The 16,133-nt window shown below is 38.8% G+C and overlaps 1 protein-coding gene across 1 annotated transcript in view; it reads right to left on the minus strand.

Moving 5' to 3' along the window:
• SVEP1 (sushi, von Willebrand factor type A, EGF and pentraxin domain containing 1) overlaps positions 1 to 16,133 on the minus strand; it is a 210,261-nt gene that overhangs the window by 100,470 nt on the left and 93,658 nt on the right. The window contains 6 exon segments of the mRNA XM_013966263.2: positions 228 to 422; positions 1,031 to 1,162; positions 1,906 to 2,013; positions 7,397 to 7,526; positions 9,966 to 10,084; positions 12,893 to 13,090. Coding sequence (XP_013821717.2) covers positions 228 to 422; positions 1,031 to 1,162; positions 1,906 to 2,013; positions 7,397 to 7,526; positions 9,966 to 10,084; positions 12,893 to 13,090 — 882 coding nt within the window.

Consider the following 16,133-nt stretch of genomic DNA (forward strand, 5'->3'; position numbering starts at 1 on the left):
TATAGCAATCCAATCAGCAATAAGATCCTGGGCTAATATTTTAAATTGAGGGATGGACATTTCTCCTATCTATAAACACTTCAAATTCATGGCACTGTTTCCTACTTACCAAATCTAAACCCTGTATTAAGGCAATTTTTCTCTTTAATGTTAAGAAATTTACACATATGGGTAGTCAAACACATATTCACACATACTAAAGAAGCCCAGAAAAATTTAGAACTTACTAGCACAGTCTGGCCATTCAGTGGAATATGGTGGCTTCCAGATACCATCTTCATAAGCACAATAATACTTGTCAGTAGATCCTTCTGTGAAATCATAGCCCTCTAAGCAACTTAATGTGCAGTTAACACCAGTACTATCTTGAGTACATACAAAATTCCCATTTACAGGTGTAAACGGAACTTCACAGGGGGAACCTGTGTAAAAAAATTAAATTATTTATATACAGTGGTATTAAAATATAAATTAAAATCTAAGTGTCTAAGCTGAATTTTGAAAAGAATTCCTCCTGTCCACCACTACTCCTAGAAAAACTTTCACAATAAATCCATAGTGTGAGGCTGCTGCAATTTCTGCTTTTTGATTCCTAGGTGGGTACAGCTGAAAAGCTGTACCAATGTGCAATTAATTACCTATGCATAATTGTGCATATTTTATGAAAAGCTAAAAGTACTTCTGATGTGCAACTGTTATTTTTGGCATTCTTTTAATAAAAAGGAAAACCAAATAACGTTACATAGCAACAAATTTTCGGAATCTGTCTCCCCAAACATTCAAAATAGGATCATGAAAACAATACTTTGTAACTTTAGAGAAAATATTAATAAGTGGTTACAGACTAGCTCAGAAGAAAGCATGTACATTTACCATGAAGTGAAGTAATAATAGGAAACCTCAATACAATCTGTCAGTATTCTAACTTTAAACAGCTATGTTCATAGCCTATTTTCTTTCAAAGGAGAGTGCAATAGTGATTACACATCTCAAGTGTCAGCTAGATTTTGGAGGCTTATGCAGAGTATACCTTTTACAACAATGTGGATATCGCAGGTTCTATTATTGCCTGAGGGGTCAGTGGCTGTATACCGCACTACCGTCTCCCCTTGAGGGAAAAGGTCTCCTGGTGTATGGCTTCTGGTGACGGTCAACACGGCCCCTAAAAAGGAGAGAAGGGGAAAGGAGGACTCCAATCTGGGGGTTATTGTGTGCAGTCACTTTACGTGATTAGAATTTTCATTTTCTCTTTATACAAACCAGCTGAACATTCTATTGGTACTAACTGGGCTAATAGAAAATAAACTATAAAATCTTACACTAAACTACAGAAATAGTTGACTCAAAAGCCTCATTAAATGAAGGCATTCTTGCTAAATAGATTATTTTCCTTTACTAGATCAGTCTCTGTGAATACTAGAAATTTACTTAAGAAATCCATTTCACTTGCATCCTTATTTTCAGGGTGTTTGCGAAAACTTTAAAGTGAACTTCAGCTATATTTGCTCACTTTTTTCTGTTTTCCCATGAGCTTTTATAACATTTTTGGCAGATGTTTAAGAACTGAGTATGAATACATAGAACTGCTTTAGACTTGCCAATAGGATGCATAGTTTATGTCTCTAGGATAAAGGAAGCTTAGAGGCTGAATGAATTTACTAGAACACTTTCAAATAAAATACACTGCACAAGTTTAATAAATCCCCACTGAAAATGAATGAAAAGCCATGGATAGGTTAAGACTAACAATGTTAAAATATATAGATTTATCCTAGCATTAAAACATCTTCTGTAATTATCCATGCTACTATATTTAGAGTAATTTGCTTTTTATTTCTCTTTTATCTTTTTAAAAGCTTTTTATTTGGTGGTAACATGTTGACAACAAGATACCTGCATTCTCACCTGAGTTGTCTGAAAACTGAGGCTCATCCCAGGTCACAGCATGCTCCTTCTCAGAGACCTGGACTGGAGGCGGGGATCTGCACCAGTCTATGCTAGGTGGTTCTACATCTAAAAAACATGAAATCAGAGGATGAAGTCACAACTGATATTCAAAACTGATGAGGAGTGTTGCAAGAGAGAACCTAAGTCTACTTGTGCAGGTGGAGAACCTTGACCTTGACACAAGGCTGGCCCTGGGATCCCTTTGATGATGACGTGTTAAAGAATCCACCTGCCAATGCAGGAACTGTAAGAGATGTGGGTTCAATCCCTAGGTCAGGAAGACCCCTGGAGGAGGAAATGGCAACCAACGCCAATATTCTTGCCAGGATAATCCCATGGACAGAGGAGCCTGGTGGGCTATAGTCCTTGGGGTCGCAAACAGTTCCACACGACTGGGCACATATGCATGTTTCATCCCTGATCTCAACATCACAAGAAAAAGCTGATTCTTGCTATGCTTCACTCTACTTGTTGAAGAAATACCAGTTTGCTAAAACCACCATGAACACAGCAGTATAAATGGTAAATTCGGGATGTGGTGAGCATTTAATTTGTGAGTTTTGCCAGTGGCAGTTGAGCTGATCCACCCAGAAATGAAGAAAACATTCCTGGATAATCAGAAGGCATGAAATGACCAAAGCAGTGCTTTCACAGGGATCTCCTGAACGATCCTCCTCTTAACTGAAGGGCTGACAGATGCTACATGGAAGACCAACGGGCAGAGATCGAGTCATGCTGCAGAATATGTAAGACATTTAAGTGTCATTGTCATTGTTAAGCTTCTCGTCACGTCTGACTCTTTGCGACCCCATGGGCTATAGCATATCAGGCTTCCCTGCTGTTCACTATCTCCCAAAGTTTGCTCAGACTCATGTCCATTGAGTCAGTGGTGCCATCCAACCATCTCATCCTCTGTTACACTGCTGCTCTCAATCTTTCCCAGCATCAGGCTCTTTTCCCCTGAGTCAACTCTTTGCATCAGGTGGCCAAAGTAATTAGAGCTTCAGCTTCAGCATCAATCCTTCCAATGAATATTCAGGGCTGATTTCCTTTAGGATGGACTGGTTTGATCTCCTTGGTGTCCAGGGACTCTCACGAGTCTTCTCCAGGACCACAGTTTGAAAGCATCAATTCTTCTGCGCTCAGTCTTTTTATGGTCCAACTCTTACATCTGTATATGACTACTGGAAAAACCATAGTTTTGATTAGACGAACCTCTGTCAGAAAAAAGTGAGGCTGTGATATTGCTGGAAGGCCAGGAGGTTATGTCCAGAGGTGGGACTCTGGGGTCTAAGATGCCTCGGTTGATAAATTCCAGGTAAAGACAAAGAACAGGGTGTGGACACGGGAATACGGGGCTGCAATGGGGAGGGGTGAAAGCCACGGCAGAAACGAAAGAACAGTTGCTGGGCACTGTAACCTACATTGAAGGAAGGGTTTGAGGGGGTGCGGGTGAGCCAGGTTTCACACTCTGATGGAATGCGGTGGAATTTGAGGAGGTCAGTAAAGCACAATCAAGAAGTAGTAAAGGAGGACATTTTCACATAACTATTGATTTTTACACATATGAAATGCTATTCTATCTGTAATAAAGCGTCTTTGACGGAGACTGGATGAACAGTATTTTTCTTATTATATAGGTAAAGAATCTCAAAGCAGGCAAATTTACGAGACTTGCCTGAGGTCAGTAAGCTGGTAAATTACAGTCACAGGCATCAAGACCAAGATGATATACTATCCATGTATATGAAAACACATATCCTGAAATGAAATGAGGTGTACCTATAAGACTATACAGATTTCTGTTTGAAGCTAAGTCTTGTGAATAAATATTCAGTTTTTCTCTTTTCCTGGTATCTGCATTTCCTTAGTGTAGGATCTTTGATTTACTGCTTTCTTAGGCTGTGAACTCTGTCAACCAGCGATGGAGCCTCTTTGGCTCACAAGTCTCCATGGCCTAGCACAGCACCTGGCCCATAACAGTTGCTCAGGAAAAGTTGTTGCATAAAGAAAAGAATGAAGGAATGCTTGTAGGAGGCCAGTGCACTTTGAGAATTCGGAATCAAGCCAACACATAGTTAAATTTATAAATCTAACAGTATTTACTACGCTCCCCAAAGAAAGTGCAAATGAAATAGTTCCAAGATTTTCTAAAGTTATCTGATTTTAGCCAAACACTTAAAAATTGAAGTTGGGGGATGAGAGAGAGCAGTTCGCAGAGGCCACTGACTGTCAAATAGCTGGAGGTCCCAGCAGACGCAGCATCTCCAGAAAAAGAAAGTCCATTCAAAGCACATGAGACAGCATTCTGTGGAATGTTAAGCAAAAGCATTCCTACTCCCTCTCATTTATCATTAAGACACCAACACTCTGTCATCTGAGGAAAACAAGAAAATGTAGGCTTTGGAATATTTTCGGTCTCCCTCTCCCCCTGCCTTCCCGGTCTCTTTACCTCCCCTTCTTCTGTTCCCTCCTCCCTGCCACTTCCTTGCTCTCTTTCAGAACTGGAAAATTCAGCTAGTATCTAGCTAGACACTCGAGTACACTTTTTACATTTCACCATGCTGACTCTTCATTGTGAAAAATGAAAACGTGGCAAACTCTTGACTCACATGTCCATGTTTAAAATCATAGCACCATAAAAATAAATCCAACATATTTTTCATGTGACTGGTGATGTTTATGTTTAAAACATTCAAAAAGCAATTAAAAACAACTAATCACTAGGACATAAACATAGATTTTTATATAAGTCAGTTTATTTATTTTCACCAAAACTTATTATTTCTAGGGTAAGAAGCCAGTTATTAGTTATTTCAAGAGGTTATGTAAAATTCTTAAAATGAATTCAATGTACTGAATTTTAAAATAAACACTAAAAATATATATGAAACCAAAAGAGCAAAATGTTAGTATATTTACATAGAATTTAACGCAGGTCAGGAGGCAACAGTTAGAACTGGACATGGAACAACAGACTGGTTCCAAATAGGAAAAGGAGTACATCAAGGCTGTATATTGTCACCCTGCTTATTTAACTTATATGCAGAGTACATCATGAGAAATGCTGGGCAGGAAGAAGCACAAGCTAGAATCAAGATTGCTGGGAGAAATATCAATAACCTCAGATATGCAGATGACACCACCCTCACAGCAGAAAGTGAAGAAGAACTAAAGAGCCTCTTGATGAAAGTGAAAGAGGAGAGTGAAAAAGTTGGCTTAAAGCTCAACATTCAGAAACTGAAGATCATGGCATCTGGTCCCATCACTTCATGGGAAATGGATGGGGAAACAGTGGAAACAGTGGCTGACTATATTTTGGGGGGCTCCAAAATCACTGCAGATGGTGACTGCAGCCATGAAATTAAAAGATGCTTACTCCTTGGAAGGAAAGTTATGACCAACCTAGACAGCATATTAAAAAGCAGAGACATCACTTTGTCAACATAGGTCCATCTAGTCAAGGCTATGGTTTTTCCAGTAGTCATGTATGGATGTGAGAGTTGGACTATAAAGAAAGCTGAGTGCCGAAGAAATTGATGCTTTTGAACTGTGGTGTTGGAGAAGACTCTTGAGAGTCCCTTGGACTGCAAGGAGGTCCAACTAGTCCACCCTAAAGGAGATCAGTCCTGGGTGTTCATTGGAAGGACTGATGTTGAAGCCGAAACTCCAATACTTTGGCCACCTGATGCAAAGAGTTGACTCACTGGAAAAGACCCTGATGCTGGGAGGGATTGAGGGCAGAAGGAGAAGGGGACGACAGAGGATGAGATGGCTGGATGGCATGACTGACTCAATGGACATGAGTTTGGGTGAACTCCGGGACTTGGTGATGGACAGGAAGGCCTGGCGTGCTGCAGTTCACGGGGTCGCAAAGAGTCGGACACGACTTGAGTGAATGAACTGAACTGAACTGAATGTGTCAGGCGCTACTTCAAGTAGTTTGTATATCTTAACTAATTAAAAACCTCACAATAACCCTATGAGGTAATACATTTATTAATTCTATTTCTGGATGAAGAAATAAGCACAAAGAAGTGGCCAGTCACTCTATCTTAAGTAGGAGAGATGGCTCTGGACTCAGGCGGTTTATGTTCACAGTCTGTACTTTTGAGCACTACAGCAGACCAGCTCATTCATATATTCCCCACATATTAAGTCTTATTGGTGGCTATCTATCTGGGCTTCCCTGGTGATTCAAATGGTAAAGAATCTGCCTGCAATGCAAGAGACTTGAGTTTGATCCCTGGGTCGGGAAGATCCTCTGGGGAATGGAATGGCTACCCACTTCAGTATTCTTGCCTGGAGAGTGCAAGTGAAAGTGAAGTCGCTCAGTCGTGCCCGACTCTTTGCAACCCCATGGACTGTAGCCTACCAGGCTCCTCCATCAATGGGATTTTCCAGGCAAGAGTACTGGAGTGGGTTGCCATTTCCGAGTACCATCTGGTATCTACCGAATATCTACTGAATTGAGTGAAAGTACAAACACCAGTTAGGAGATGATGAAGTAAACCAGGTCAAGAAAATGAAATTAAAAAGAAGGACTGATCTATAGCAGCGGGGTGTGAGGATGGAGAAATGGGGACAGATTTCAGAGATATTCAGTAGATGAAACCAGTAGAACCTGATAACTTACTGGAAGTTGGACACAGAGGGAGAGGAGTCAAGAATGACTTCCAGATTTCTTGCCTGGTAACTAGGTCTTCACTATGTTTTCTGAGCTAACAAATATCTTAAGTTTCAGTGAATTTGAAATGCTTGTGGGGCATTCACATGGGAAAGTTCAGTAGGCAGTTTTATATAAACTTGAAATTCAGAAGAGAAATCTGAGCTGGAGACAGAAATTCAGGAGTTATCAGTTAGCAAAATTACCAGGAAAACTAGAGAGAAAGAAAGAGGGTCAAGGCTGGAATCCTGGGGATGATCCACATTTGAGAGTTGGTCTAAGGAAGAGAAACCTAAAAAAGCAATCAAGGAGGAAAAAAGATTAGAATAATGGGAGAAAGAAACAAGAAAGACTGGTGTCCGAAAAGATAGGAAAGGAGGCAGTTTTGATAAAGAGAACATTGTCAATAATGTAAAATCTATGGAAACATTATATAAAATAAGGACAAAAGTGTGCAGTAGGATTAACTCTAGAGATTACCTGGTGACCTTGATTTCTATGAGTAGAGGAGACAGATGCCAGAATTGAGCGACTTTAAGAATAAATGGCAGTTAAGCCAAAAGATATGGCAACCACTGGGGAATTTTCAAAAGGTTCCAATAGAAAGGAATCAGAGATATAGTGATAGTTAAACGGTACATAGGTTTCAAAGAGGAAGCTGCTTCAATGACAGAAGGAAGAATCAGTGGAAAAAAAGGAAGTTGCTGAAGATAAAAAAGAGCCAAAGCTTTTGGGGGTTCTGGATTATTTTCACAAACTTACCCAAGTAATCTGAAGACTTACCAATAACCTTGATATGGAAGGTGCAGCTGGCTTGGTTGCTGGATGGGTCAGTTGCCGTGTATGTGACAGCAACATCTCCAATTGGGAAAAGATAAGGTGGGCTAAAAGCTGGATGAACGTGGATTGATACCTTTTGGAAAGAAATTTCCAAATATTTGGAAAGTTAGAGTTAACACTAATAGTACTTTTATTACTTTTTGGTTTATAATATATTATTAGCAAAGTGAAGTTAAAAATGACACAATGTTTTACATATAGTAAAAAGGAAAAAAAAATCAGGCATAGCCTTTGGTGTATTCCTTTCTAGGCTATTCTACCTAGGCAGTTTATAGAGTTCGGATAGATATGAAATGTTGTTCCTTATTTATTAAACATAATATCTTAGAACATTTTTTATGCTCTTACATAGTTTTCAGAACTTATGACTATTAAATATCTTTATAACTTAGGAAATAAGTATACGGTGCTTTTTTAAATAGAAAAATCTATTCAAGGACATTTAAACTGGTCCCAAACTTGACTGCTATAAGTAGCACTAGGAAAAATGGTTTTTGCACAGACATTAAAAAAATATTTTTATTATGTCCTTCTGTTCTTTCCAGGAATAGATTAGCCTCAAATGCATTAAAATTTTACTCATAGGTAATACAAAATTTATTTCCCAGATTATGGTAAAAATTTGCATCCCCACTGTTAGTATTTGATAGGACCAGTATCAAAATTCCCATTCAGAGTTCTCTGATCTATGTTAAATATCATTACTTTTTGACAAATGAAAAATATGGCATCAGGCCATCGCTTTAATTTCCAATTTCTTACTGTCTTATGGTAAGACTACGTTCTCACATGGCTGCATGAGACAGATGTGTCCTCTCTTTGAATCATATGCTTGCACTCTTAGTCCATTTGAAAATTATGTGATAAAGATAAACTTACATTAATATGTAATAAACATTCTAACATTTGAGAAATTCAAAGCATTTTTCTCTAGTTTGCTGTTTATCTATTGAGAAATATTTTTAAATTACAATTTCGATGCAGGATACAGGATGCTTGGGGCTGGTGCACGGGGATGATCCAGAGAGATGATATGGGGTGGGAGGTGGGAGGGGGGTTCATGTTTGGGAACTCATGTACACCCGTGGCAGATTCATGTCAATGTATGGCAAAACCAATACACTATTTTAAAGTAAAGTAAAAATAAAAATTAAAAAAAATATATATACAAAGAAAAAAAAAGACCAGGGAACTATAGTCAATATCTTGTAATAACCCATAATGGAAAATAATCTGAAAAGTAATATATGTGTATATGTATGACTGAATCACCTTACTGTACACTTGAAACATTGTAAATCAACTATACTTCAATAAAATATATATAGTAAAAGGAAAAAAAATCGTATTTTTAAAAAATAGTTCAACACACAAGTACTTCATTTAGTCTAAATTCTCATGGATCCTAAAGTATGTCCCTGCACTCTTCTTAGTGTTTGATGACAATGGCCATGTTGACGATGATCATGCACATTTTCACAGGCCTCTTAATGGGAAGTGGGAAACACGTGAGGCAGCCCGCAATGCACATGTCACCTGCAGAACAGAAAGTCCTAGAAGTCTAGAAATCACATTTAAATCAGGCTTAGAAGTTGTGTTTGGTTATCTAAAGATAAATACCATATGATCTCTCTTACAAGTGGAGGGAAAAAAAAAAGAACCACAGATACAGAGAACAGTATGGTGGTTGCCAGAAGATGGGTCTGGGGGTGGTCAAAATGAGAGAAAGTGGACAAAAGCTACCAACTTCCACTTATAAAATAAGTTCTAGAGATGTAATACAGATACAGAGGATAGTTATATTAAATGATACACTATAAAAAGTTATCTTTACTGTTAAGTATATTCAACACAATTATCAGAACATATTGTATTTCTTGTTGTGCCCTTGAATGGCACTACTTACATACATGTTTACATACAGGTGTGAAAAACTCTATACTGTTTAAGAGCATGTTCATGTATGTGAATACTAAAAGTACAGACTGAAGAGGGTGTTAAATTCCTAATTCCTTTTCTAATATCTGATGGATAATTATCTCAAGCTCTTGTATGCAAATACTAAAACACTGTGTTTTGAATAATGCTGGTTTTTGAAAGCAGAGTAAGAAACACTGTTATCTTCTTTAGACTATCATTTCAGGATCATATTTTAAAAGATATGTTTATAAACAGGAACTAAGATTGATTCCCCATCTTTCTTTTTTTTAAAAGATCTTCAGAGCATAGTAAAGGGCCAAGAATTTTTAGCCAAGTAATCTTAGAGGATACATAACACAAAAAAATCCATGGAATGAAAAGTTTCTGTTTCTAGAGATTTTCATCTGAGATTTCTAATGAAAAATTCAAGGCTGATTATTCTGTTATCAGATGGGACATTTGCATTTATGAGTAGAGTACAGCTAGAGACAGTACAATCATTAGAGTATTGGAAAGTTTTCAATAGCACACATATTTATAGTGTATTTAGAGTCCATTTGAAAAAGGACACAAATATTTGTTCAAACCTTACCTTTTCCCCAGAGTTGTCTTTAGCTGTTGGGATTTGCCAAGTGATATTAGCGGAGTCTTGCTGTTCTTGGGTCTCAGCCTCTATGTCTGCAGGACAAATGATCTGAGGAGCTTCCACGTCTAATTCAGAAAATTCACATAGCAGTTAACATACTGATGCAGTGATATAATTACTAAGTCATTTAAGAGACGGGGGCATGCGTGCTCAGCAGCCGAGTCGTTTGACTCTTTTGTGACTCCATGGACTGTAGCCTGGCAGGCTTCTCTCCATGGGATTTCCCAGGCATGAATAATGGAGTGGATTGACATTTCCTTCTCCAGGAGATCTTTCTTACCCAGGGATCGACCCACGTTTCCTGCATTGACAGGCAGGTTCTTTGCCATCTGAGCCATCAAGGAAGGCCACAAGAGACAGGTAAGAAATATTTTTAATCCTTATCTAATCATAGAGGATTTCTAATGTACTTCAGCATGGCTTCCGAAGTTCTTCCTCAACTGGTACCTGCTTCTCTCTTAGCCTCATCACTTAGAGATCCCCAATCAGAACTCAGTCTCCACATCAGATGTCCCGCAAGAGCACCATGATCCTTCTTATACCTGGGCCTTTGTTCATGCTCTTTTATTTGTCTGAATCAATGCTCTCTTCTTCCTTGAGGCAGATTACCTCTACTTGTCCTGTAATTCTCAGCTTAGACACAAGCTCCTCAGGAAGCTTTTCTGACCCACTGGTCCATTTTAGGTGCTCACTGCACAAGTTTTGATTGCCCTCTGTCCTTCCTAGCCATAATGCACCTTGCCATTTTTAAACTGAATTTCCTCCCCCCAAATAACTGAAGTTCTTTGAATGCCATGATTTCTTATTTCATTGTATTATATAGTACCTGGATATAATATGAACTTGATAAATACTTTTGAAATGAAATAAACCGAAAAAAATGAATGCTGAGTGTGGTCGGAAGGGACTGCACTTGAAAACAGACTGTCAAGTAGAATTAATTAGTAGGCTAAAACGTACTGTCAAAGCAAACAACAAATTAAAGTCAAAGATATTTCTTGCCGTGTGAAACTTTGCAGTACAGATACTGCATTAGATGTGGTAACATTCCACATACAACAGTCACTGTAGAGCTAAGTTCTTATGATATAATAAATCCTCTTCAGTTATATTAAATTAAATCTTCTGCAACTTGCAGCTGAGTATATCCGGATTAATCTGTGTCTCATTTTCTTGTTTCTTAAAAGCTTTATTCAATTTATATTTTCCCTTTCTCAGAGGGGCTACTATGTAGGCAACTTCCCCCCACAATGGTGCGTGAGCATATGGACTCTTAAAATCTAAAGAAGCATTTAATTTTTCCTTTGGACTTGAATAATAGCGTGAATGAACTTGGAATTTCAGGTTTATACGCACTCTCCCTCTGTATTCCTGGTACACTGCTACATTTCCTTCTGGCATTTAGAGGTGCAAAGGAAAAGCGCAGTGTGAGTCTGAATCTTGTTTCCTTTGTGAAGTTCCTCTTTTCTCTCTGGAAACTTCAGATTCTTCTCCTTACCTTTGGCCCTGCTAGTGGCTCAGACAGTAAAGCGTCTGCCTGCAACGCAGGAGACACGGGTTCGATCGCTGGGTCAGGAAGATGCCCTGGAGAAGGAAATGGCAACCCACTCCAGTACTCTTGCCTGGAAAATTCCATGGATGGAGAAGCCTGGTAGGCTATACAGTCCATGGGGTCACAAAGAGACGGACATGACTGAGCGACTTCGCTTTCACTTTGGATCTTAAAAATTTCACAAAGTAGTGAAAGTATGCCTGCCCAACACTCAGAGGCTTTTCAACTCACATCATTCGTGTTTATGTACATATGGATCAACAAACTCTTTTCCTCTGATAATGGTACTTTTCATTTTTTATTGAGGTATAGTTGATCTACAATGTTGTTCTAGTTTAGGGTACACTGCAAAGTGATTCAGTGATACATACATACATTCTTTTTCAGATTCTTTTCCATTACAGGTGACTATAAGATATTGGATGTAGTTCTCTGAGCTATACAGTAGGACTGTACTGTTGGGGGTCGGGGAGGGACAAATTAGAAGCTTGAGATTAACAGATATAACTACTGTATATAAAATAGATAATCAACAAGGTCAGAGGTTATTTTCAATCTAAAAGTTCAAGCCTTTCTGTAGCTCAGGGAAACTTTCTTCTACTGGTAGGAAAATTCTTCCCCTCCATCCCTTTTCCTCTCTATGCTTCTGGAGCTCCTTATTAAAGGGCACTGGTGTTTCTCAATTTCTCCTGGGTATATCTCTCTCAACTTTTATCTTTTGAACTTGATCCACTGGGATACTCAAGTTCCTTGTTTAGCAGTTCTCCTTTCAGAACGAATTCTCAATTTGCTTCTTCAAATCACTGTTTTCAACAACCTTCACTCCACTGTCTTGTCCTTCTCTTAGAGAGATTTATATTTTTACTTCTAAGAACGTTTTCTTGCTCTCCATACCTCCTTTTTCACAGCAGTCTGCTCTTGCTGTAAGGAAGCTGGCAATGTGCTCTTGTGAATGTACTGAGATGCAGGTTTTAGAGTGCTGATGACTTGCCTTTTTCAAAAATAAAAAATTAATCTCACTTGCTTAATAGGAGTTAAAAATGCTTCAAAGATTTTCGGTTCCCATTGGAAAACTTACCTGACTTCTGGCCCTAATATCATCCCTAGTTTTCTATTTTTTTCTATCATTGCCTGGCACGTGGTACTGGATTTTCGTAAACTCACCATCCCAAAGCCAAAATGTTCACAGCATGTATCGGGGTGACATCTACCCTTTTACCACAGGTATGCAGCAAAAGTTGCAAAGAAGGACAGTCCGACACTGCACTAACACGTCATTATATAGAATTTGGTTTTCAACTTGACCCATGTGGGGACCTACCTTTACAAGCGGCCATCTGAACTTTGGCACTCCATTTTCCAGACGTGGTACACCTCACTTCTTCTCTGGCCCCCGATAAAACGAATCCTTGGCGGCAAGTTAGCTGACAGATCGTCCCAGGTTTGGCTGGATGCCTGCCACAGTTGGGAGGTGACACGGTAACACCTTTGGGCTTCTGAAAGGTGGCACAGTGGCGTTCTATTGCAGGAGAGCAAGAAAATATTATTTGCATTCTCACAAATTACAAAATGCCACAGAGTCACTTTACTCAAGAAAAATACAATCAGTCTGCATGCAGACGTCTGCATATGACATGGAACAAACATTGTATTGTTAATTATGCTCAACCAGGTAGTGCTAGTCGTGAAGAGCCTGCATATGACACGGAACAAACATTGTATTGTTAATTATGCTCAACCAGGTAGTGCTAGTCGTGAAGAGCCTGCATATGACACGGAACAAACACTGTATTGTTAATTATGCTCAACCAGGTAGTGCTAGTCGTGAAGAGCCCACCTGCCAACGCAGATAGACGTGACACGTTCGATCCCTGAATCGGGAAGATCCCCTGGAGAAGGGAAAATTACCCACACTGGTATTCTTGCCTGGAGAATCCATGGACAGAGGACCCTGGCCACAGTGGAGCCCAAAGAGTCACAAAGAGTCAGACATGACTGAAGCGGCTAAGCGCACACACACATCTCTTTAGTAACCTCATGTTTTCTACCAGTGTATCAAGTCTTTAAAAGATTTCTAACTAGTATTTAAATCAACGCTGACTGTGACTTTTATCATTTGCGTAGAGAATCTTCAGTTTGCAGAATTTACATTATGGCTCTGAAGTGTAAAATAGTGAACTAGATTCTATCTTTCATGGGGTAAGTGACGATTCAACAATCAGTTTCCATTTTTATGAGCTTATGGTGGCATCTTTAAGCAAGCAGATTTTGAGAAAAGTTTTTATACTCTCCCTAGAATCACTGTGTTATATTAGGGCCCAGACTCTTAATGATGTTATTTTCAGCATTGATGAAGAATAGCAGATGAATCAGGTAGAATGGAGATAGAATGGAAAATTAGATGAGGACTTAATACAAGACATGTGTGTATATGCACATGAACCCACATACACATTTGTTTATTGTGTAGTGTAGTAGTGAGCCTACTGGTAGCACTACCAGCATCTTTAGTCTGTATTTCCCACATGATAATCACTAAGTTTATCTAGTGTTTACTATGTGCCAGGCATTATTCTAAGTGCTTTACATGGATAGACTCATTTAATTCTATGCAGGAATGACTAGTGTTATTATTTTCACTTACAAACAAGAGCACTGGTTGCTGCTGCTGCTGTCGCTTCAGTCATGTCTGACTCTGTGCGACCCCATAGATAGCAGCCCACCAGGCTCCTCTGTCCCTGGGATTCTCCAGGCAAGAATGCTGGAGTGTGTTGCCATTTCCTTCTCCAATGCATGCATGCATGCTAAGTCGCTTCAGTTGTGTCCGACTCTGTGCGACCCCATAGATGGCAGCCCACCAGGCTCCTCTGTCCCTGGGATTCTCCAGGCAAGAATACTGGAGTAGGTTGCCATTTCCTTCTCCAATGCATGAAAGTGAAAGTGAAGTTGCTCAGTCGTGTCCAACTCTTCGCAACCCCATGAACTGTAGCCTACCAGGCTCCTCCGTCCATGGGATTTTCCAGACAAGAGTACTGGAGTGGGTTGCCATCTCCTTCTCCAAAGAGTGCTGGGGCATAACAGTAATTCTCGTAGTTAACTTTCCTGAAGTTACCAATAGGTAAATGGCAGAACCTGTGTGCCCCCCAAATATTCTACAATCATGCCTTCTCCCTGAAATGACTGCTTTCAAACCTCTCTGTCAACAGAAGTAATTTTTTCCTGAGAATTGCTATGTTTCTTTATTTTTGCACAGAGAAGCCTGGTGTGCTGTAGCCCATGGGGTCTCACATGACTTAGTGACTGAACAAAAAAGAACAAATGTACCAGATGACCGTCCAGATTTCCTGTTCTGCTTTGATCAAGAGGACTGTCAGAGCCAAATTTGTGGTTCAAATATAAACAACATATGGGACTTTAAATCCCTTATTTCAGGACAGTTGTTTATAAATTAAGAAAATCATCCTTTTAGCTCCCATATCAAGATTTTATTCCCTGCTAATATTCTTTCTTATTGTTTGTTTATGGCATTTTGAATTTTTATATTGTTGTTATTGCTGTCTCGTTGCTGTCTCGTGTCTATCTCTTTGTGACCCCATGGCTGGAGCCCACCAGGCTCCTCTGTCCAAGGGATATCCCAGGCAAGAATACTGTAGTGGGTTGTCATTTCCTTCTCCAGGCTATCTTCCTGACCCAGGGATTGAACCATGTCTCCTGAACTGGCAGTTTAATCTATTCTAATGTACTGGAGACTCTTTTCCCATTGCTTATATGTTTAATAAATTCTGAAATGGATTAATATTTACATATATTAACTATACTCTCTTCTAGCTTTTAATGGTTTTATTTTTAATTCATATTTTAAAACTATAAAGTATTTACATTAGTGTCTGATGTATATTAAAAACATATGAATACTTCATTTTGATTCATTTTGCTTTTTCCCAAGGAGCGAGCCAATTTTCCTATATTATCAGTTGAATAAATCTTATCTTCTCAACTGAGCTATGATGCTTCCTTAATAATATATGAAACTCATAACTTTTGGAATCCATTAAGTCCCACTGATCTGATGGCAGTTCTTACATACTCTTCATTTTTGCAATTTAGTACGTATTTTAAAACCCAACAGAACTACTTCCTTTTTACTATTCTTTATTACACTTCCCTTTCAATCTTATTTTAGTGAGTTTTGCCTGCACATTCTTCCAGATGAATCCTGCAATCACTCCCCAGTTCCAAGAAGGGGAAAAAAGAAAATCTCTTTGGGGCTACTGAATAGGTTGCATTTTACCTATACATATATTTGGAAAGAACTCTGCCTTTTGACAAAATTTTATTAAAATGTTCTTTTTATCTCAGCAACATTTTGTAGTTTGTGTAATATAGGTTCCATATATTTTTGTTTGAGGTTATTCTTACATATTTTATATTTTATACAGATCTCTGACTGTGGTTTTTCATTACATATTCTGCTTATCATTTATACAGAGGAGTTATTTGGTATTCTTAAGACTTTAATGAACTCTCAGTCTTTTAGTAGTTTCATTTTATTTTAGAGGCAG

This window comes from Capra hircus, chromosome 8, assembly GCF_001704415.2.
Source record: "Capra hircus breed San Clemente chromosome 8, ASM170441v1, whole genome shotgun sequence".
NCBI classification, from domain to species: Eukaryota; Metazoa; Chordata; class Mammalia; order Artiodactyla; family Bovidae; genus Capra; species Capra hircus.